This window comes from Gobio gobio, assembly GCF_949357685.1.
Source record: "Gobio gobio genome assembly, chromosome: 1".
Classification (NCBI taxonomy): Eukaryota; Metazoa; Chordata; class Actinopteri; order Cypriniformes; family Gobionidae; genus Gobio; species Gobio gobio.
Window position 1 is genome coordinate 50586368 of NC_137097.1, and position 25606 is coordinate 50611973.

The following is a 25606-nucleotide window of genomic DNA, read 5'->3' on the forward strand; positions in this document are numbered from 1 at the left end:
GATGAATTGATAGCATCAGAAAAAAATGGCTCATAATACTGCATGATGTGAATCAAAAAAATATACATGCTGGAAAAGCAAAGATGACCATATTATTAAAACTCTTTAATCATTTTTAGGCTTTCTAACCTTGGAATCCTTGGAGAGTCTTTGGCCACTCAAACTCTCCTCCTCACCGTGCATTAAGCCAATATAGACACACGTCCTCTTCCAGGCAGATTTGTAACATTTTTAGTTGATTGGACTTCTTAATTATTGCCCTGATGGTGGAAATGGGAATTTTCAATACTTTAGCTATTTTCTTACAGCCACTTCATATACTATATTATATTCTAATTTCTAAGGGGTGCAAATAATTGTGGCCGACGTGTTTTGGAGAAAACCATTTATTTCATAATGTGATTATGTACATATATATATATATCGATCAGGCATAACATTATGACCACTGATAGATGAAATGAATAACACTGATTATCTCTTCATCACGGCACCTGTTAGTGGGTGGGATATATTAGGCATCAAATGAACATTTTGTCCTCAAATTTGATGTGTTAAAAGCAGGAAAAATGGGCAAGCGAATGGATTTGACAAGGGCCAAATTATGAGGGCTAGACGACTTTGTCAGCTTTTGTGGGTTGTTCCCGGTCTGCAGTGGTCAGCATCTATCAAAAGTGGTCCAAGTGGTGAAACGACAGGGTCATGGGTGGCCATGGCTCATTGATGCACATGGGGAGCAAAGGCTGGCCCGTGTGGTCCGATCAAATAGACGAGCTACTGTAGCTCAAATTGCTCAAGAAGTTAATACTGGTTCTGATAGAAAGGTGTCAGAATACAGTGCATTGCATTTGTTGCGTATGGGGCTGCATAGCCACAGACCAGTCAGGGTGCCCATGCTGACCCCTGTCCAACACGGAAAGCCCCAACAGTGGGCATGTGAGCATCAGAACTAGACCACAGAGCAATGGAAGAAGGTGGCCTGGCCTGATGAATCATGTTTTCTTTTACATCACGTGGATGGCCGGGTGCGTGTGCGTCGTTTACCTGGGGAACACATGGCACCAGGATGCACTATGGGAAGAAGGCAAGCTGGTGGAGGCAGTGTGATGCTTTGGGCAATGTTCTGCTGGGAAAATAGGTCCTGCCATCCATGTGGATGTTACTTTGATACGTACCACCTACCTAAGCACTGTTGCAGACCATGTACACCCTTTCATGGAAACGGTATTCCCTGGTGGCTGTGTCCTCTTTCAGCAAGATAATGCGCCCTGCCACAAAGCAAAAATGGTTCAGGAATGGTTTGAGGAGCACAAGTTTGAGGTTTTGACTTGGCATCCAAATTCCCCAAATCTCAATCCAATCAAGCATCTGTGGGATGTGCTGAACAAACAAGTCCGATCCATGGAGACCCCACCTCGCAACTTACAGGACTTAAAGGATCTGCTGCTAACATCTTGGTGCCAGATACCACAGCACACCCTCAGGGGTCTAGTGGAGTCCATGCCTCGACAGGTCAGGGCTATTTTGGCAGCAAAAGGGGGACCAACACAATATTAGGATAGGATTAGGAGATATATACAGTATATATATATATATATATATATATATATATATATATATATATATATATATATATATATATATATATATATATATATATATATATTTACAAATGACAGAAAAAAGGTTTTTGTTTGAAACGTCTTTATGGTAGGCTAGTTGACGATTAGCTGACCGTGTCTATGTTTCGTCGTGTAATTTAAAATATAAGGATTTGTCATTTAAAAAAACTTTTTTTTGTAACTCGATTACATAATCCACATAACATATAACCCAGCACTGCCACTCAGCAGCATTGATTTAATCTGCCTACTATATTCGTTCGAGAACGTGAGTTTATATTCGTATGTTTAGCTACGTCCAAATAAAGACTTTTAACTGCACCCTTTTTCTGTCGCCGCACATCCCTTCTCTGTTGTATAATTCTCTCTCTCTCTCTCTCTCTCTCTCTCTCTCTCTCTCTCTCTCTCTCTCTCTCTCTCTCTCTATCTTTTTTCTTCTCTCTCTCTCTCTCTTTTCTGAGCCACAGCACGCCTGCCTACATCCCTCTCCCAGATCTTCACTAGCACACAAGCAAAGGGGACCGAAGCAGACCCGTATTCTCCTTTCCCAGCACACCACGTTCCTCATTCTCAGGTCTTTTTGTCTTTTATATGGCGCAAGGGCTCTGCAAGCGGGACGGTTCTGGGTGCGAGAAAGCCAACGCGGATTTGGATAAGCGAACATCAGCGACGGGTCTCGAATACAGCAGTTGCGGAGCCTCCGCCTTCTCGGTCTCTTCGAGCCGGCTCTATGACGAGTAATGGTCGGCTCGTTCTGCTGGATGCTCCCTGCTCTAACCGGATCTTCGACGGCACCATATTCAACAGCAGATTGCCATTTTCGGAAGAAACCTTCAAAGAGCTAGGAGATACATATGGAAACTGGGGATCGGAATTTTAGGAAAAAGGATATATAGTAGTGCTTCATTTTAGTATTCTAATTTGCTCATTTATGTTTCGTTCTCGATGAATTTTCTCATTCCATCGTTGACTTGATTCGGCAGCCGCAGATTTAGATTCGCCTGGACATTCTTTTCGTTGGTTTTGAACTGGACTATCCTGGCCATCCATCCATCTATCTATCCTCTATTTTTTCTGCTCCTGCACTTCAGTAGAGCTTACCCTGTCCTTTCTGTTTTTCTCTCTGCGTCTTTCCCTCTTGATTGGAAAAGACTGGTAGGCTATTTGCTTAGCCATATTAAGAGAAGGCAGCGTGTTTGTTAAGCAGCTACGTAGGTCAACAGTTGTTGTAAAACATTGAATTGTTTAGATATATTCCGATCCGAAGCAAAGCCTTCCATTACTCCATCAACGCCAGTCTGAATTCCACCTTCTTCCTAAACCAGTATTTATCCTCGATTCCTAACACATCAAATCTACGCGCCTAAAATTGTCATGATTAAAACCGAGTAGCATTGTTCAGCATCGGCTTAATTGCTGTGGCGTTTGAATGACATGCTCGGGCCATTATTAAAGGCCTCGGCAATTAATTATTATCTTTGATTAGTGGCTTTGCAGCGTGAATGTGTAAGTTTAAGCTGTAGCACTAGCTGCTGCATATCTCACCTCGTTTAGAAACAAAGGCAAGAACACACGATTTAGGAGGGTGAAATTGCTCTTTGTTGGAACAGCGCGCAAAGCGTCCAGTTCCTCTCCAAAAACAAACAAAAAACAGCCAGAAAGGCTCACCTATTTCTTCCTTAATCGGTTCTCACCCAAACGCAACCATAAGGTTCCTACCGCATCCTCCCCCTTCCCCCTCCTTTCGCTCAAATATATCCCATTTTTTTAATTTGGTTTGGTCCCGTAAATTTTCAAATATTTATTTCCTATACATCAAGAGGAAAGGGGGTCCCCCTTTCATGGAATGCGGAAACATGGGTGTGTTTGACCGCGGAGTTCAGATGCTATTGACCACGGTGGGCGCGTTCGCTGCCTTCAGTCTCATGACCATCGCGGTGGGCACGGACTACTGGCTGTACTCGCGCGGCGTGTGTAAGATCAAGTCCAACAACGAGAACGAGACCAGCAAGAAGAACGAAGAGGTGATGACCCATTCGGGACTGTGGAGGACATGTTGCTTGGAAGGTAAGACGACTGTCATGCTCTGTTATCCACCCGATGACGTTAAGCGGTCCCCCATTTGCATTAGAGGGTCCATCTCAGCACGTGCACACGTGTTACTGTTGGAATCTTAGGCCTGCTGCTTTCATGAGTGTATAAAAGCTCCGCTTTCAGCACCACGGACAGCGACAGAAGGGCACAATAATAAAAACGGATGTGAAACGATTTTAAACTGGGGAGCTATACTTCGCCAGATATAGTCCAAACACAACGCTGTCTCTTATGCTATGACGTGTTGTAGCTAAAAGTTGTTAGCTGATTTCTTGCTGGTCTAAGATGGTCATGTTCTAAAAATCGGCTTGAAAACATTGGTCTAGTAAGAATAGCGATTAGCTGGTTTGTAGTTGGTCTAATATAGATTTGCCGCAGCTAATGACTGGCTTGGACCAGCAAATGAGGCCAGATAGAAACCACATACTAAGCTAAAAGGGGATAGTTGACAAAAAACACATTTCAAATGACTTTTCTTTCTTCTGTGAAGCACAAAAGAAGAGAATGTTTTTATCCACAATGAAAGCATTACATTTGTGGTTTTCGTAAATGGACAAAAAAGTGCACATTTTCTAAAGTCATACAGGTTTAAAATGACCACTTATTGGCATCTATGATTCCAAATAACCTTTAACATCCATATGTACATAAAAGGTTCTTTACAATAGAATTTATTTTTAAGAATGACGAGGGTAAATTCTGACAAAAAAAAAAGTTACATTTTGGGGTTAACTATCCATTTAAGATGGATTTTCCCACATTGGAAGGGATATAACAGCAGATAAATGCATGTGTCCACTACTGGGACTTAGGTAAAAAATGCTACTCACATGAACCATGTTCAGAAAGGCTTTCTGTATGTCAGGTCAACATACACAGACTGTTGATTTCCTGTCATGCTTCAGTGGCTGCACTGACTGCTGACTTTGGCCTAGCAATATCACCTTGTGAGGTCGCAGAGCATAACAAATCTTCCCTGTCCTCGCCATGGCTCAGAGGAGGCACAGAAGATGGCCTGGGTCTCTGAGGCACACGGCCATATGCTATGTGTACACATCCTCTGCTGCTTCTAGAGAAGAACTATGGAGGGAAATCCATGTAGCATTATTTCAAAGAGGCTGGACATTTTTGACTGTAAATGTCTTTGCTTCATCATGTCTTTGCTAATTCAAAGAGTTAAATTACGAGGCATATTGACAGAGGTGATTGGATGCTTCTGATCTTGATCATCATCATGACAGCATGAGTTCTCATAGCCATATGTGTACTAAGGCAAGTGACTTTGACCACATCTGTCAGTGAGTCCTTAACATCTGCTTTTTAAGTTTGTCTTAAAGTTTGTCTATCAAATGACCCCAGAGGCGGACAGTAGTGAAGTATATGTATATGTACTTTATCTCTGTTTTCTTTGTAAAATTTTTGCCTCACTACACTGCACTACGTTTCATAAGTAAACATTTTATTTATTTATTTTCTAAAACTTTGAATTACTTTTACTTGAGTAAAAGTAAAAGTATTTTACTTTTACTCAAGTAACTTTTAAATTTACATTAAAAAGTACAATATTATGCTTTGGATTGTTGTGAAGTAAAAGTTTTCCAAAGAAGAACACTGATAAAGTACATATACTTGAAAAATGTACTAGAGTAGAAAGTATAAATACTTCACTAAAAAGCTGTCATATGTTACATTTGGTGTTCAGGAGAATCTCTTAAATCAAAAAGTGCTTCATGAGAACCTGGAACCTGATCAACATTTCCATGTAAAATATTTCCTAATAGTTTTCTTTGTAGTGCCTGTGTTTAAGTGTGTCACTGGCCTAACACAATTCCACATGCAGTCAGTCATTTGTGATTTTTGATTCATTTTTAGCTCTCAGTTACACATATTTTTCAGACCGAGGTCAAATTGGATAATGGATTAACAATGGAATGGCATACGTTTTGATTTAGTTCAGCTAATAAACTGATAGCTAGCAGAATTGAACACTGGAGAATGAAAACATGTTGTGTGTCACAAAATAAATCAGCCAGTAACAAAAAAGATGAGCTGGATAAAAAAAAACCTAACAAACAAACACATAACCACACTTAAATAAAATAGCACAACATTTAAATAGCTGATTACAGTCGGCTCATTTGCAAAATTAGGTGTAGGTCCATGATAAGCTTTAAATAAAAGAGGATTGTGCTGCTTAAATGTAAAACATCTTCCCTCTGTTTTCAAGCAGATCTCACACTCAGACTATAAAACAAAGCAATTAGCTGCAACAGTAAACAACACTTATCCCTCAACCTACATGGTTGTATCCATCAACCAGGTGCTGCCTCTCAGAGCCCATCTTGCACTGCCATCTCATAGACCGTGTGTAGGCAGGCTAGGATGTAAATCTCAGTGGTCAGTGCAGAAGATGATTTGCTGGGGAGGAATAGATTTACAGCATGCAGGTGGGCAAGAGTGTTAGTGTAATTTGTCCCTGGAGTGCTCCAAACTGATGAGAGAGGGAAAACACCCTCGACTGGACTGTCCTCAGCAATATTAACAAAGCTTCAGATATTTAACGTTTACCCTTGCACCCACCCACATATGAAGTAGCTATACGATAGAGCAATCCAGAAAATCACTCCTACAAAAAGACTTGCATATCTTGTACAGCTCCGCTCAAGCAGATGTATTATAACTTCCTTAGCAACAGAAAAATTATAGTATTGTTGGTATTCTTTACTGTACATTACTGTTTAAATGTTTGGGGTTGGTAAATTTTTTTTTAATGTTTTTTGAAAAAGTCTCTTATGCTCACCAAGGCCGTATTTATTCAGATCAAAAATACAGTAAAAATCATGATTTTGTGAATGATTATTACAATATAAAATAACTTTTCTATTTTAATATCTATTTTAAAATGTAATTTATTCACATGATGGCAAAGCTTCAGTGTCACATGATCCTTCAGAAATCATTCTAACATGCTGATCTGGTTGCTAAAAGACAGGGTTTTTTAAGGATTATTTGAAATATATATATATATTTTTGTGTAACATAATCAATTTATTCATCATCAATTTAATGCCAATATCCTTGATTAATAAAAGTACTGATTTCTTTCTTAAACTTTAGTGTAGTAACGGTAGTGTATATCTATATTTGATGTGTATCAAATACTTTTAATGCTGCATAAAATGTAACTATTGTCAACTATGGAGGTTTACACCAGTCTGCTTTGAGCAATGCTTCAAAAAATAATTAATAAAGGCCAATAGCTAATTAAGCAGTGCTTTAATTTGTGAAATCTTAAAGCTATTCTTGTAGCGGGGTCATGTATCCATTAGCTTTTTACTCTGATACATTTTTGCTTTCAGTACATTTGCATTTAATTCTAGTGTCAGAAGATCTATTTTGTTCCTAATGAACTTACAATTGCTCCAAAAGTGTTTGAACACTTACGCCACACTTAAAAATTATATGTTATTAGATACAAAACCAGCAGGCTATTATTAAAACAAATATGACAAGCACACTTTAAGAAAAACATTCAAGTTTGGTGGACAAAAAGTATTTTAGTTTGAGTAATTAGGGTACATGGGGAACTACACCTGTGGTTACTCTTGAGAGAAACAGTCGATTAAAAGTCATTATAAATGATAAAGAAATGTGTTACTTCTGAAAAAAAGTCTAGCATCTGTTTGCAGATGCCACTTGGTTTGACATCTTGTTATCTAATACAATACCATTCATATACTTTTAAACTAGGCTTAATTGTCCAAATACTTTTAATGGCTATTGCATATTTGTATTGCGTAACTTTTTTATTATTATTATTTTAATCCTCAATCCCAAAAGCAAACCAGATAATTAGGGCAACATTTAAAAAAGCAAAGCACTTGCTGTTATCGCACCTCTCAGTGAAAGATGACAGCTTGTTAAGGTCTTTTTCTGGACACCCACGGAGCCATTATAGTGCCACTGCAGATTAGAATGTGTCCCTATAGTGAGTGGAACCAAATATGAATCAGCATGACATTGCATCTCTATAAGTTGCAGTACATGCATGTACACATTTAAACATTGTCATAATAGAACACAAACTGGTATACGGTGGGCCGCCATTTCCATAGTGACTCAGACCCAAGTGTACTTCGGCAGAACTACAGTTAATCTGCGTTATTAATCTTCATTACGCTAACAATGAATGTGAGGGTACTTTAAAGAGAGAGCACAGGAACAGCGCAGCAAAGTACAGTGACAAAGGAGGCGCAGTTATATTTCTTGCATACCCACCACTTATCATTCTGAATCTCTGTGACAGCAACTTTCCCAATAAGACAGATCATTCTTCTGAACACTTTGAGTCGCCGTGAATATTTCCCGGGCTACAGGGGGCTGCTGCTAATGAATGGACTTCCTGCGCACGTTTTCCATTCGCAGGCGGCCAAAGCGTGTGTTTGAAGAGATAACCCATGCCACCTCAGCGGGAGGGGGTGAAAAATAACCCTTGCATTTTTCTCACCTCTCGCTGGTTCATGCTCACAAATATGCTCTTTGTAAGCTAGTGCGTGTGAGGTCTCATACTCTGCGTTCATCCAGGTCGACTGAATCAGTATGGCCGCTTCGTGCTGTTATTTGTGAATCACATCTTGGTCAAAATGCTTGGTCAGATTTTCTTTAAAGATGCCATAATTATATGTGTGTGTGATATAGACAGATAGGCTGTGGGATTTAGCCGTGCCTGGCACTGCTGTAGAGATGGATTACTGTCATAAACTGATCAGATAAGGATTACCAGCCTGGCATGTATCTGCCCAGCTAATGACCCAGGCCCAGAGTGGCATTATGCAGTGTTACAACACTACTGCATGCTTGAGTTAGCTCACAGAGGCCATTTGCCACAAAACAATCATCCCAGTTCAGCTCTACACTTACAAAAGGAAAAATAATATTTTTTCTTTGGCATGCCCGCCATGGCTTTTCTCTCTCTCTGTAACACTTTAAAACCATGATCCACTTATCCTATAAACACCAGTGATGTGATAAACAGTGGGGAAAACAGTGGAAGCCAGCATATACACTGCCAAATCATCATGTCAGGTTAACATATAGGAGAAGAGCTATTTCACAATGCTGTTTTATTCAACAACTTTTTCTTGTTCTTGTAACATGATCTTTACTGTTTTAAGGTGGCACGTTTGTAGCTGTATAGTTGTGACATTAAATGTATGGTTCACCCAAAAATTAGGTATGGAATAAAATGAGGGTAAGTAAATGATAACAGAATTTTTATCCTATCCCTTTAAAAATGATAAATCACTGGAGGTTCATAAAGCAACAGAAAAAAAACGAATGTATGTATACACACACAGACAGTTTTACACACATTACAGTTCAAAGGTTTGGGGTCAGTAAGAATTTATAGAAATGTATACTTTTATTCAGCATGGATGCATTCAATTGGTCAAAGTGACAGTAAATACATTAACATTGTTTTTATTTCTAGGATAATGTGACACTGAAAACGAGTAATGGCTACAATAAATGTAATAAATTCCATTTTAAAATAAAATAGAAATCAGTTTTTAGAAATTGTAATTATATTTAACAATATTATTTCACAGTTTTTTAATTTTGATTAAATACATGTAGTACTGGTAAGCATAAGAGACTTCTTTCAAAAACATGAAAAAACACCTCAAAATTTTGAACGGTAGTCCTTTTCTACATTTTAAAGGGATAGTTCCAGATTATAGCATCATTTTTTGCCCTCATGTCATTTCAAACCTGTATGACCTTCAAAAAACACCACAAAAGTGTCAATTTAATAATAACTTTTTTTTAACTTGTTCACTATGGCCCCATTCATACAGCAGCAGAATACGGTTGTTAGTCCTGTATTTGAGATCTTAATATGGTTACGTTCACACACAGTTTGGTTATTTACGGGACTGACAACCGCATTCTACAACCAAACTCACACACGTACATTTTCAGGACTCACAACCACGTTCTCAGGTCTCAGGTCACGTCTAAAATCAGTCCAATGAATCAGTCCAATGATGTGGTGTGATGTCACAACCAGGAAGCTCTATAAATAGCACCTGGACCAAACAATGTCAGCTTCTGATAGGCCGAAGCAAGACGTTCACAGGTATGCAGGATGTATGGCAGGGCAACGCAGCGCCTTGTTCCCTTCTCAGCGAACTATGGTTACAGTCATAACCTGAGACGTTCCCTTTTGAGGGAACTCACGCTGCGTCATAGTAGCGATGATATGGGAACATTAATAACCACTCCCTGTACTGACAAGTGCCTAGTGTGAATCATGCGAGCACAACTAAGACATGAGTACCCAGAACACCGGCGTGGAGCCCATATCCTGCTTATTCACATTTACATTTATGCATTTGGTAGACGCTTTTATCCAAAGCGACTTGCATTGCACATTTTACATTTTTTGTCAGTTCTTGCTTTCCCTGGGAATCGAACCCATGACCTTGGCGTTGCTAGCGCCATGCTCTACTGTTTGAGCTACAGGAAAGCCTTAAGCTTATAAAACGAATGTGTGTGGACAGGACCAACCTGCCACATAACACACTTCCTGCAGGGATACTCCTGACCATAAAGCTTTAGAAGCTCCCATAATCCTGGTAGAGTGTGCCCTGGCAGCCATTAGTGAAGGCTGACCGCACACCTCATAAGCAAGAGAAATAGCCTTGACTATCCACTTGCTCATAGTTTGTTTGGTCCCTGGAGAACAAGTCCTTGGTGACCAAAAACACACAAACATCTGATCAGATTTTCTCTACAGGGCAGCTCTGTGGACATATGCATCTAGTGCTCTCACTGGGCAAAATTAATTCAGCTTTTCCAGGTCTGAGGTCTGACATGGTGGAGGACAAAGGCTTGCAAGGTGATTGATCGTGCAAAATTGGTAGGAACCTTAGGGTAACCTGGTCTAGGATGCTGAAATGATTTAACCATGCTGGGTGCAAACTCTAAACATGAAAGGTTTACCAACAGAAACTGAAGATCTCCTACTCTCTTAATAGTTAGGGTTAGGACCCTTTAGCATAATGGCTAAATCCCAAGTCTGAACCCTTACATGGCTTGTAGGCTTCAGCCTCAATGCACCACATAGGAAATGAGTTACCAGTGGGTTTCCCCCCAGTGATTCACCACCCAAAGGTGCAAGGTAAGCAGCTATGGCTGCCACATACACCTTCAGAGTGGAGGGGGATAGCCCTGCGGAGAACCAATCCTGAAGGAACTCCAGCACTGAACCAACTGGGCAGTTAACTGGGTCCAACTGGCAATTTACCAAGACTCTAGTGGAGGGTCACAGCGATGCTGAGGTTGGATGCGTGAGAGAGAGAGAGCACATATTGGCACTCAGGTCTGGGAGAAAAGGCTTTAGAGCTAGAAGAACAGCCATCATCTCCAGGCAATTTATGGGCCAAGAGAGATGATGACCCCCTCCACAAAACTTGCGTTGACCGACCCTCTAGGATCACTCTGTCTGTCGTCGCATTTGTTGTAAGCACTCTGCTACAACAAGGCGCACCTAACACTAGACCTAGGGCCAAAAACAAAGTTTCCTCCGCATCATCAAGATACATGCACTTGCGCGTAACCTTGATCATGCGGAACGGGTTGCCCCTCGGGGAAAACCCCTTGGTCACTACAAAGTGAATCAGACCTAACAGTCTTTGAAACTGTTTGACAGTGTGTGACTGGACTAGCTTTATCTTGTTTACAGCAGCCAGGATCGATTCGATATGAGCAGCAGACAGACGTGCATGCATCGTCGTTGAGTTCTATAACACACCCAGAAAAGTGGTCCTCAGTAATGGAGAAAGCATACTTTTCCTTAACCCCAGCTCCCTCATATGCAATATCTATCTAGATGCCGAATGGCCATATGCTCCGCCCAGAGTTGTCCTGTAGCCACTCCTTTGTTATCTTGGCTGTGTGCTTAGGGTCGTTGTCCTGTTGGAAGATGAACCTTCACCCCAGTCTGAGGTCCAGCGCTCTCTGGTGCAGGTTTTCATCAAGGATGTCTCTGTACATTCATCTTTTCCTCGATCCTGACTAGTCTCCCAGTTCCTGCCGCTGAAAAACATCCCCACAGCATGATGCTGCAACCACCATGCTTCACTACAGGGGTAGTGTTGGCCAGGTGATGAGCGGTGCCTGGTTTCCTCCAGACATGGCGCTTGCTATTTAGGCCAAAGAGTTCAATCTTTGTTGCTTTGTTCATCTGACCAGAGAACTTTATTTCTCATGGTCTGAGAGTCCTTCAGATTCCTTTTGACAAACTCCAAACAGGCTGTCATGTGCCTTTTAATGAGGAGTGGCTTCTGTCTGGCCACTCTACCATACAGGCCTGATTGGTGGAGTGCTGCAGAGATGGTTGTTCTTCTGGAAGGTTCTCCTCTCTCCACAGAGAGATGCTGGAGCTCTGTCAGAGTGACCATCGGGTTCTTCCTCCCTGACTAAGGCCCTTCTCTCCCAGTCGCTCATTTTGGCTGGGCGGCCAGCTCTAGGAAGAGTCCTGGTGATTCCAAACTTCTTCCATTTCAAGGTGGAGGCCCATGATAGAGGCCCACTGTGCTCATTGGGCCCTTCAATGCTGAAGAGATTTTTCTGTACCCTTCCCCAGATTTGTGCCTTGATACACTCCTGTCTCGGAGGTCTACAAACAATTCTTTGGACTTCATGGCTTGGTTCGTGCTCTGACATGCACTGTTAACTGTGGGAGCTTATATAGACAGGCGGGTGCCTTTCCAAATCATGTCCAATCAACTGAATTTACCACAGGTGGACTCCAATCAAGTTGTAGAAACATCACAAGGATGATCCATGGAAACAGGATGCACCTGAGCTCAATTTTGAGTGTCATGGCAAAGGCTGTGAATACTTATGTACATGAGATTTTTTATTTTTTTTATTTTTAATACATTTGCAAAGATTTCAAACAAACTTCTTTCACGTTGTCATTCTGGGGTATTGTTTGTAGAATTTGGAGAAAAAAAAAAGAATTTAATCCATTTTGGAATAAGGCTGTAACATAACAAAATGTGGAAAAATGTAAGCGCTGTGAATACTTTCCGGATGCACCTTAAAAGCTGCTGTCGGTTAATGAAGATTTGACGGATGATCTCATGGCTAAATTGGACTTTTGTCGTATGAAATGTCATACAATTTTTCAGTTTTATGGATGTCGCCATCATTGATGTTAGTTTGGTCACTGTCGCTATGGTTTCTGGTAAAAGAATACGGGCTTGACTCCTGTTGCACATTTATACAGACAGTATTTGAGATGCTACTTTAAGTTGGTGTTTGAACGGGATATTTAGAGACTGACACCTGTAAGTAAATGCGGTTGTCAATCCCAAAAACTGACAGTGTGAACATGGCATATGTTCCAAGTCTTTTGGAGTTTTTTGGAGGAAGAGGTTTACATTTACATTTGCATTTAATCATTTAGCAGACAGAAAAGTGAAGCTTGAACATTTTGCTATAAATATCTCCTTTTGTGTTCCACATAAGTAAATAAGTCATATAGGTTTCAAAAGACATGAGGATGAGTAAATGATGACAGAATTTACATTTTTTGGGTTCACTGTCCGTTTAAACAATGACAGAAGCCATTTGTTTTGATGAATAATGATCTTATTTAGAGCTAATGTACTGGCAAGCCAGCTCTCACTTTGAACTTCTCAAATGCAGGACACGTAGCCGAAACGGCGGATCTTATTCTTTTGCATCATCTAGACAACCTCTGCCAGAATCAGAGGACAAAATTCTTCTCTGCTGCTCAGACAGGAGGGAACATAATGAGGGTCTCAGGGGCATTATTAATATTGGATTGGGAGACAGCCCGGGTGGAATACCACTTGAATCATCCTCATTCTGATTCAACTCTGAAAGCAGGTTGAATGTGATGGCAGTGATCAGAGTGCAACAGAACAGTCTGTTCCACATCTCATTTCTCACCTTCTCTCTTCTCCATCGCTTGCTTTCTCTTTCTGCATTTGCTTCTTTCTACCTGAATGTTGGCAGGTGCATGTGTAGGAGTACTCATGCTATTCTGGAACTTCTTTCTTCCGCCCCACTCAGTTGACCCTTTACTGGGATGCACATCTGTATAAGTAAAATCCCTTTTAAAAAGCTTTTCTGCAGTCTTTTCACTCTTTGCAAACAATAAGGGACTGCTAAATGATCAGAGAGTCCTTGAAATAAACTGTACATTGTGTGGTGAAAGTAGAAAGCATCATAAACGTAACTGTTTGACAGTCCTGTCACAAGTAGGATGAGCCGAGTGGTGTCATTCATCATTTCTCTAATCCTCTTTTCCTGAGCTCTCTTGTGGGCTTCCTTCATCAGGGGATAGAGATGGATGGAATTTTGTTTTTGGTCTTGGTGTGTTGTGTGATTTCTCTGCACTTTGACCCTGGAAACAGATCAATAGAGGACACTCCCAGTATCTATGTGTGGGAGTGGCCTCTACAGTGTAACATCACTTATCATAGCTGATGAATGAATAAATGAAACAGATAAGCAGAGGCAGCTCAAATGAGGTGTTCAGAAGTATATAATTGTACAATAAATAGATAAATAGCTTGCATTTTGAGGTAAATACTATATAGCTACATGCCTTGCTTGCTTACATTTAAAGTCACTGGTGGCTAGGTTTATTTTTAAGCCGACAAAGAACACCATTAAATAGCCCATACGACTTGTGCATTATATTCCAAGTCCTCTGAAGCAATAGAATATGGGTAGAGTAACATAAATTACATGCTAACTAACCCTAATCCTAACCCTATAGTAAGTACATGCAGTTACTTAATATTACTCAGTACTTAAATGTATAATTACAGCGTAACAAAGACACCTTAAAGTAAAGTGTAACCAAATGTTCGTTATGTTTTTGAGATTCTGTCTACAGCACTTAGTTCATTTAAAATTAAAAATTAAATGTATCTGAAATGTTTGGTAAAGATGCAGAAGGGATTTGACTAAACGGAAACATGCACATCCATGTGCAGACAAAAGGTCTGGGGTAATTTATAAATTCGCTCTATGTACTCTTGCATTGTGCCAAAATCTCTGTGATACTATTATACTGAGCAAGACCAATTATATAGAATCAATCTCATTTCCACTGTTGTAGACTGCGCAGTCAACATTAGGCCAATTTTGTGATAATGTTTAAAGGAGATCATTCATTTATTCCCACCACCCCGTTCTGTGACGGCCATTTTGCAGATTTAAGGCAGAGAGGAAATCCCGCCATAAATGCTGATTAACTCTATATCTGCTCCATTCATTTTAAGTCAAAGTGTTTTGCTGTTTTCCCCCCGATAGCAGCGGTGGAATCTGCAGCCCTCTCAGGTGTGATGAATTGGTGGTGTCCTTGGCACAGTTAATTTGCAATCCATTACAGCGCATTAGCTTTGTGTCAGAGAGGAACCCAAACACCATGCATCACTAAAGTGAGGGGATGCGATCAGATACCCCAACCTACACCCACATACCATTGACTTGCAGAGCACGTTTGAATTTTAATTTGTCTTTTATAAAGTGTGTTGAAATTAAGCCAGAACTGTTTAAAGGAGGTGTGAAATATTCAGGGTAAAAACTGGAAGAACACTGTAGTGCTCAGATGCTGCTCATTTATATATCAAGAAACTTATCGGAGACTTCAGTTATTATTCATCTATCAGCTTTGTCTCAGAGGGAAAACACCCTTAGGAAATGAATAATGCATATATTTACATACAGCGAGAGTGCTTATACACACAAAATATAGTACAGTAATAGAAATAGAAAGTATAGAATATATACACTTTTTACTTAATTTTCAGCACCATTACTCCAGTCTTCAGTGTGACATGATCCTTCATTAATCATTCTAATATGCTGGTGATTAGAATATCAAGAAATATTTCACTGTATGTGTATCTATACAAAAAAAAAAAAAAACCTTCTGCTTATATTCTTAATGTATCCACAGACAGACAGACAGACAGACAGACAGACAGACAGACAGATAGACAGATAGACAGATAGATAGATAGATAGATAGATAGATAGATAGATAGATAGATAGATAGATAGATAGATAGATAGATAGATAGATAGATAGATAGATAGCACAGTGTGACATTGAATCTGACACTCTAGATGAGACACGTGAGGAGTCTTTTTCTCAAGAGAGCAATTTAAGAAGCATGAGACTCCATTTGCTCTCCATTTTCTCTTATTGCCGTTTAATCTCATTGCTGTCATTTCAGAAATTAATGCTATCTTTTTTCTATCCTATGGGTGAGTCTCACCTTGGAAAAGATCATATCTTAGCACATGCTTCTTAGTGTTTGCTTCATTCCTGATGTATTACAGGCCTCAAGTGCAATGTTTCATATAGGACAACACTCAGACAGCCCATTAAGATGTCCCTGAACATAACCGTGTGTAAAGTCATGTTCATTTATTCATGATCTGTTTTTGTGCCATGGGTACTCACATATTGAGCATATATCTTCTCGGTTAGCATCGGTGAGACTCTGGCTGGACTGAGATGTTTCCACCTCTTCAGACCTGCGGTTAGCACCTAGCTGGCAAGGTGCTGACAGTCACGCTCCTCAGTCCAGGCAGGAGCATACGGCCAAATCCACCCCCATCTCTGGCTACGTGCTCAGAGAAGGGAGATAGAGGATTGCATATGCACAGGGAGAACTGTAGAAGAGAAGCAATAATGAAAGTGTTTTCTAAAGTCACACAAAGTTGCACAGTAAGTTCTTTAACTTCAATGAGATGACAAATTGAGTTCCTTCCCACACACAAATAAAAAACCCCAAAAGACAACATTAAGCTCAATCTGTATTTTAGTTTATTAAGTACAAAGCAGCAGGGCTCATTAAGTACGTTTTATTAGTTGGCTTTCAAAATATGTGCATTGAGCTACACGCTGCATTTCCATGTCTCTCCTGCATCTGAAACCATGTGACCATGTTAAAGGGATAGGTCACCCAAAAAATTCTGTCATCATTTATTCACCCTCATGTCATTCTAAAGCCATAAGACCTGAGAGTTTTCACTCCCTCCACTGAAAGTCCAGGTAACCAAAACTTAAAAAGATCCAAAACTGTTATAAAGGCATTGTAAAACGAATCAATATAAATCGAGTGGTTTAATCCAAGTCTTGTGAAGAAATACAAGGCTTTATTAGCATGATGCACAGAACACAAGGATGACACACTCTTGTGACGCATGCACAAGCTTCCGTTAACCATGCATGTGTGTTGATCATTGTTTAGATGTAAAGCCTAAATTAAATCTGTTCATCACAAGCGATCGTATCGCTTCACAAGACTTGGATAAAACAACTCAATTCATATGGATTCGTTTTACAACACCTTTTTATCTTTTAAGTTTTGGTTAACTGGACTTTCAATGGAGGGACATAAATCTCTCAGGTTTACTTAAAAATATCTTAATTTGTGTTTCGAAGATTCAAAGTCATACAGGTTTGGAAAGAGATGAGGGTGAGTAAATTATGAAAGATTTTTCTTTTTTGGGTGAACTATCCCTTTAACTGCAGTTGGTTAAAATATGCACTTGTTTAGCCTGAATTACCGAAACAAGAAGACGTGCACTATATAGTATCAGGTTTCATAGAAATATATAGCTCCTCTTTCCTCTCCTTCTCTAAGTGGGAGATCAGGTATAACGGTTCACATTGTGTCTGTATTGATTTCAGCTCTGCTAGGGACTTTGAAGACTATTGATGGGAAGTAAATGGTGCCCTGTGTCTCATTCTGATGGTACGAGTATCTCCACCCTCCTCATTTTTTGCGTGTGTGTGTGTGTGTGTCCCACATTGTCTTTCTCTCTGGTGTAATAACACCCAAATCAATGCTGAAAATTCTCACCCAATTTTAGTTGAAATTCTCGAAACTATTGTGAATTATGGAGGGCTGCTTTGTATGGTGGTCTGGGTCCAAAGGGGGCAAGTAGTGCTGTGGTTGAGCAGAGCTGCTCAGATGGCTGTGTTTACATCAGGCACCAGTGCTGGCAAAGCCTCCAGTCACAGCAAATGGTGCTGTTGGCTAAACACACTGCTGTCAGGAGACTGCCACTGTCAACTTCATCTGGGAGAATTCAACAAGACCGGGGAAGCCAGAGTCTTGCGGGGCAGTAAACATTTCAATGTTCAGCCTAAAAAAATCAAGCAGTATCTTTAGACCGAAGAATTTCAGAAGAAAATGCAAGTGCAGTTTGACCACATGAAACTCACCACCATGAGACCAGGGTGTTGCTATGCAGTTACTAAGGCCCTGTCCCAAATGGCACCCTAAACACTCGCGGTCTTCCTACGAGTCCGCACTTTTGTGACATAACAATGATTTGACTATCGGGAAGAAGCCTGCTGTGCAGCTCGCACCAGTGCGGGCTTGGCAAAAGTGTGCATCGAGGGTGCATATCGACAAAAAAGGGGGTGCTCGCAAGCACCCTTCCAAAACCTAAAATGACAAATGGGAAACCCTACGGTCTCATGGACTTAAAGGGTTAGTTCACCCAAAAATGAAAATTCTGTCATTAATTACTTACCCTCATGTCGTTCGACACCCGTAAGACCTCCGTTCATCTTCGGAACACAAATGAAGATATTTTAGTTGAAATCTGATGGCTCTGAAAGGCCTCCATTGGCACAATGCACTTTACACTCTCAAGACCCTTAAAAGGTACTAAAGACGTTGTTACAAAGTCCATCTCTCTACAGTGGTTCTACAATAACTTTATGGAGTGACGAGAATAGTTTTTGTGCGCAAAAAAACCCTAAATAACGACTTATATAGTGATGACGATTTTCAAAACACGGCATCATGAAGCTTCGAAGCGTTATGAATCAGTGAGTCGATTCAGCAGTTTGGATCGCCAAAGTCAGCAGTTTGGCGGTTTGATGGACTTTGTAACGACGTCTTTAGTACCTTTTAAGGGTCTTGAGAGTGTAAAGTGCATTGTGCCAATGGAGGCCTTTCAGAGCCATCAGATTTCAACTAAAATATCTTCATTTGTGTTCTGAAGATGAACGGAGGTCTTACGGGTGTCGAACGACATGAGGGTAAGTAATTAATGACAGAATTTTCATTTTTGGGTGAACTAACCCTTTAACAGATACGCGCACGCGATAGCCATTGTAAGCCTACAAGAACGAAAGTGCAAATTAAGTGTGCCATTTGGGACAGGGCCTAAGGTGTACTGAGGGCTTTTAATGTGTTGGTATGTAGGTGATCTGAGTGTTGTGTGTGTGTGTGTGTGTGTGTGTGTGTGTGTGTGTGTGTGTGTGTGTGTGTGTGTGTGTGTGTGTGTGTGTGTGTGTGTGTGTGTGTGTGTGTGTGTGTGTGTGTGTGTGTGTGTGTGTGTGTGTGTGTGTGTGTGTGTGTGTGTGTGTGTGTGTGTGTGTGTGTTAATGTTTCCTGAGTTGGTTTTTATTGCAAGTTGTTATTTGATTGCTAGGGTAGGTTGAGTGTCCTCCATATAGACCCTTTTCACATTTCCGGGTTTCTCAGAGCGGAATTCGTCATAGTTGGGTTAACTTTTATAGCGGTAAATGAGAGTATACATTAAATATATTTTGTGTGTCCCCATCTGCTCAAATAGCAAAAGAATAACTCCACAATAGTGATTTCACAACTTTAAAAAAGATTGATAATGGCAGTCAACAGAGAGAAAGAAGTTCATTTTACCGTCACTCCCATAGACGTTGTATTAGAAACACCCTCACAGCAGCGGTAACTTGTTTTTTGTAATTTGATGCAAAAGTAATATAATACAAAGTATTAGTGTTATAAATGTACATACATTTTTTTAAATGAAAAATACAAAAAACTTTGCAGGATTTACGATATATATTGATGACGCGTCATCACAGTCTGTGAAAAGCGTTTATCAGGATTGTTCTGCCTAATGCTTTTAGCTCTGTAATTGGTGGTCTAGGTATGAAATTACAGAGGGCCAAGCCATAACAAGTTAATGAGAGAGGAATGACAGGAAAATGTACCAATCATATCGTCACTCTAAATGGGGGGGGGCTTGTTAGCACAAGTTTATGACGCATTCCGCCCACTATGGGGAACACCATTGAAAAGAAATGCTGATAAAATGGCTAGCGCTATGGAAACTGCAAGCAACAAGGAAGACATTATTGCTAATTTATTATCCACGGGATTTTCAGATTAGGTTTTAAAGAAAAGCTGGAGTTAATCGCAAAGGAAGACCTATACCAGAGCTTAATTTTATGCAGAAAGCCAAAGCTTTTTAAAGCATTTCAACCATAGAAATTAAGTGATACCTGTCGATGACAACATCAATCAAGAAGCTAAAGCTTGACTGCTGGAACTTTCTGTTTGGGTAAGGTATTTAAAACCTAATAAGTTACGTGCCTGATTTTATTTTGGCCGCCACTGCCACTGTTTTATTATGTTAAGCTGTTATTTTGCAGAATTACTGGTCAGTCAATTTACTAACTTAGCAACCATTTGCTGTAATTCTGCATAATAGATACATTTCTCCCAAATCAAAAGTTTAAAGGTGCACTATGTAACATTTTTTCAGTAAAATATCCAAAAACCAATAGGCCAATGTTATATATTTTTTTCAGTTGAGTACTTACAATATCCCAAATGTTTCCAACTATTTGTAAATCGTGAGAAAATTGCTATTTTAACCAAGGAACCGGGATGTGTGAGGGAGTCGCCTGTCAATTGCGTCAAATCTGCGTTACCCTCTGTATTTTGCAGAAAAGCTTTACTCTTACGGCAGTGGGCAACAAGTGTCATAGCAGCTGCCGCGAGTGGATGCACAGAGTAACGTCATAACATAATTTTCAATACACTCAGATGTGTCTAATATAATAAACAGAGCTGTGTTACCTCATACTCATAACCGGAAAAGCGGAAAAGTCCCACTGCGAGCGCGTTGCGTTCATCTTATTAACAATCGCGCTAGCGGCCTTGCTCTACGGTGGCCCAGTAGTGCACAACACAACGAACTTTAAAAAGCATACATAAGTTCACAACACAACTAAATAAATCCACAACGAAATCAAGCCTCAACACAACGAAAAAGCCGCAACACAAAGAAATCAAGCCACAACACATCCCGAAATCAAGCCACAACACAACGAAAAAGCCCGAAACACAAAGAAATCAAGCCACAATACATCCCGAAATCAAGCCACAACACAACGAAAAAGCCCGAAACACAAAGAAATCAAGCCACAATACATCCCGAAATCAAGCCACAACACAATGAAAAAGCCGCAACACAAAGAATTCAAGCCACAACACAATGAAAAAGCCGCAACACAAAGAAATCAAGCCACAACACAATGAAAAAGCCGCAACACAAAGAAATCAAGCCACAACACAACGGAATCAAGCCACAACACAACGAAAAAGCCACACAACACAACGGAATCAAGCCACAACACAACAAAATAAAGCTACAACACAACGAAAAAGCCACACAACACAACGGAATCAAGCCACAACACAACGAAATAAAGCTACAACACAACGAAAAAGCCACACAACACAACGAAATCAAGCCACAACACAACGAAAAATCCACAACACAACGAAATAGCCATAACACAACGGAAATGCTCCCAACCACTAGGGGACTCTCGGAGTGCGGTAAAGTTAGTTTTCCTTGCATTGTTCTATAGATTCGCCAGTCTTACAAATATTTAAACACTACGATTAGTTTTAAGTGTGTAATTGTATATCGACATGAAATATCAATTCAAAATTATATGCATTATAGCTGCATATTTATCCTCGAGAACGCCTTGACCCGCTGCCAAGGGAACGTCTACCAATTCCTCCAAGTTGAAACATATAATTTGTATGAATTAAATGTAATTCTTTTTCTTTTTTTCAAATTCCAATGTTGTGTTGTGCATTACTAAGTCAGTTTTACCAATACAATCAAGCTGTGGAATTTTAACATGTCATACAAATTATACTATAATTATAATGTTTTCGTTGTGTTGTGAACTTATGTTTGCTTTTTATATTGCGTTGTGTTGTGCACTACTGGGCCACTGTATTGCTCAGCTCCCACAACACTCGGTCCTGCTCTGCTTCATACTACAGTAACGTTAATAATCGCATCCATGAACATGATTTCTGCCCGAGTCCTATCCCGATTCTTTTCAACCAGCTGTGAGGTGAAGACCACATGTCCCAAGATTCTGCCCTCAAACTTGGCGTCATCAAACTACGCCTTTGTTTTGAATTGGCGACCTCTAGCGGACGGAAAAGTTACATAGTGCACCTTTAATACAGTCTGTTACATACTTTTAATCAGCTGCTGTGCCAGTCTAATGATATGATATATTATCAACATATGCAGAGATGTCTGTCGCTAATGTGCTTTGGTCTGAGCGCTGTCATGATGCGTCGGCTTGCTTACTTTTTTTTTTTAACGTTTTGTGGCCAGTTCTCACCATATTCCGCTGAAATGTGACAGATTGAGTGATGATGCGATTCTTTGTAATGATGATTTGCGTTTAATATTTAATTTTGGTGATTAAATCACGCTCACTCTGATGTTTGCTTGTGATATTTCTTGTCAAAGGTAGCATGCAGTATTATAGAAGACACAGTAAACTAGGCTGATTTTAGGTTACTTTTTTTCCCGAGGGCCAAGGATAAAAAGTCACAGTTCGCTACTGTGTGTGTGTGTGTGTGTGTGTGTGTGTGTGTGTGTGTGTGTGTGTGTGTGTGTGTGTGTGTGTGTGTGTGTGTGTGTGTGTGTGTGTGTGTGTGTGTGTGTGTGTGTGTGTGTGTGTGTGTGTGTGTGTGTGTGTGTGTGTGTGTGTGTGTGTGTGTGTGTGTGTGTGTGTGTGTGTGTGTGTGTGTGTGTGTGTGTGTGTGTGTAAGAAATCCGGCAGCATGCATTAAGAAAATAAATAAGTTAATTTAAATCAAAGCTCTCATGTAAATATACAAATTAATATCTCATTGGTTTGAAGAACACTGATTTTAAGTTATTGTGAAAGTAGATGCTGTTCTGGGTTTATAGCAAGAAATGATGTGCACCTAGTGTTGTAATTTTTGTAAACATCAAATAATTAATGTGTAAAAAGGATTCCGTATGTGCCAGGACACAAACATTACCACTTCACAAAAGAGCTGACGACAAGCTTCTCCTGAAGATAACATCAGGAATAGGTTGCGCAAGATGTCAAAAGAGACTATCTGCTGCTATCGTCTTTTTGTGCAGATGTGCCCATAGATATGCAGTTTGGGTCATGGAGGATGAGGATGATGAACTGTGTCATTCTTGCCCTCTACTCCCATTTTCCTCTACCTGTCTCATATCTCTCGGCTGGGCTTGGAATAGGCAAGTGTGTTTGTGTGTGCCTATGTATTTTTCTTAGAGTCATAAGGAACAATATGCATTTTTAATGAAGAGCAGCATGGCTTTTCTTTACACTCTCAGATTGCTTTCCAGGACAAAGAATCTCTCAGTGGTTGTATGTGTAAGCATGTGTAAATGCATTCACACACTCAAGAGTAAACACAAGATTAAATTTGTAGTGTGCCATGTTGAAATACTTTCTCCTATCTTGCTCCAATGCCCAGAGTCAGCTATAAGCCATTTGTGCACTTCCTGAAGAGTGTAAACAGTGGCTCTGATGTATAGAGCACAATAGTAGTGTTGTAGTACTCGAGACCGGTCTCGGTCTCAAGACCGGTCTTAAGACCAATTTCTGATGGTCTTGGTCTTGTATCGGTCTCGAACACATTTGTACTCGGTCTTGTCTTGGTCTCAGACTAAGAGGACTCAGGATTTTGTTTCAAGACCGGTCAAGACCACAACTGCTGGGATATTACTAAATTGTCAGTGCATTGTCTGATTTATTCATTAACATCATTAATGTGATTGGATGTAAAACTTACTGCTTCAGATGCAATCAATAACTTATTTCTAATTTGATTTATTTATTGTGCTGATTCAGAAATTAATTAGGGATTGTGTCAAAATGTCACAAAACATTTATACAAATGCTCACAAAATTCAAGATATTGTTGCAAAACGTTCTTGTATGAGATCTGGATTTATAACGTGATGTAATTAACCAATATCACAAGAGCAAGAGAGCTATTTTCACAAATTTGAGAACATTCAAACATTCAAATTTTTTTTTAAAACATTATCCTCAACATTATTTATGCATTTGTAATTTATCAATTCAGATGCATCTTCTTTATCACCTCTGTAGCGCTAAGATGAATTTTGTTGTTAATGATTTCATTTGATTGGTAACAGCTCTATATAGTTTCTTATTCTAAATATATTTATTATAAGTAATTTATTATAAGTTATAAGTCACTTCTCAGGTGGTAATGTGGATCTCTATGAATTTAAGGAGTGCTGGTCTGGTCTTGGTCTTGTCTTGGTCTCAACACACATTGGTCTTGGTCTTCGGATTAGGTGGTCTTGACTACAACACTACACAATAGTGACTGCCCACTGTTTCTCATAACACTTTGGTTTGAGAAGTATTTGTCTTATAAATTTTTTCCATAGGCATTTCAAAAACCTAATAACTTAAAATATATATAAAAGGATCCTTTAGCTTGAGCCCAAATGATGTAATACTAAATTTACATTGTTTATATAGATATATTATTGATACATTTTCAGAATGATTTTTAAAGAAGTATCTGATGCTCACCAGGGCTGTATATTTATTTGATCAACAGTAATGTAAAATATGCTTACAATTTTGTTTATTGAAATTTATTTTAAAATGTAATTTATGCCTGTGACGTTAAAGCTGAATTTTCAGCACTCCAGTCTTCAGTGTCACATGATCCTTCATAAATCATTCTAATATGCTGATTAATGCTCAAGAAACATTTATTGTTATTATCAATGCTGAAAAAAGTTGTGCTGCTTTATATTTTTGTGGAAATAGTTTTCCCCCCCCCCAGTATTCTTTGATGGATAAAAACTTCAAAAAAATTATTTAATTGAAATAGAAATCTTAAAAATAGAAAAATAGAAATTCTAAAAACAAATGAAGCTGTAACCAACTTGTTGCTTCAACAGGAGTGCACACTATCGCTCAGTCATGCTGCTCATAGTAGCTTTGTGTGGAAAGATTTATACTTGATCGCTAAAAAATTATAATACAAAGAACCACACTATGTTCGTTTGAGCGGTCCGACAAGTCAACGTCTGGCTCGACCGTACCGGTTTGTTAAAACAATGTCTAGAAAACCAAATTATTTTTAACAATCTATTTGGTGCTGCTAGTGATGCAGATTATAGATACTTCTGAAAGGCTTCTGTCAATCTGTGCTGGGAGATGAGTAGGAAGTCAGAGGCAGGAGTAACAGGGGTCTAGTGACACTGACCTCTGACTGTCCACAGTGCTTTCTCAGCTGGTGAGCAGCACATGCAATGCATCCCTGCTCAGCCCTGCATGATCCTAATTAAAGCAATTAATCAGCTGAATTACGCTGAGATCACACACCGCTCCACCTGGCGCTCCCACAGGGCCCTTAGAGTGACCAGAGCTAGCATGGATGCTAAAGCTAAGTGAACCGCTGCTTGAATGACATCAGAGTTTTTTGGGTTAAAAATAATGAGGGGCTTTGACTGAGTGACTTTTAAAAGATCAAATGCGAACACGTTGCATTGAAATGCCAGGCTGTTGTAGTTGAAGTGTAGAGCGTTTAGGCTTGAGTGAATGGCAGCAAGGCAGCCATGTTGGATTCATATCTTTCTCAATTTCGCTCGAATATTTGCATATTCTCTCGCAGCCCTAGACGTACACACAAACATAGACACGCAACATGCTCTGAGGGTCA

General features: G+C 39.8%; 1 protein-coding gene across 1 annotated transcript in view; it reads left to right on the forward strand.

The window, feature by feature from the left end:
- Positions 1–3463: 3463 nt before the first annotated feature.
- Positions 3464–25606, forward strand: part of cacng2a (calcium channel, voltage-dependent, gamma subunit 2a) — a gene marked incomplete at both ends in the record, with an annotated part of 105231 nt that continues 83088 nt past the window's right edge. Inside the window, one exon of the mRNA XM_079822176.1 lies at positions 3464–3689. Coding sequence (XP_079678302.1) covers positions 3464–3689 — 226 coding nt within the window. The remainder of the gene's footprint in view (positions 3690–25606) is intronic.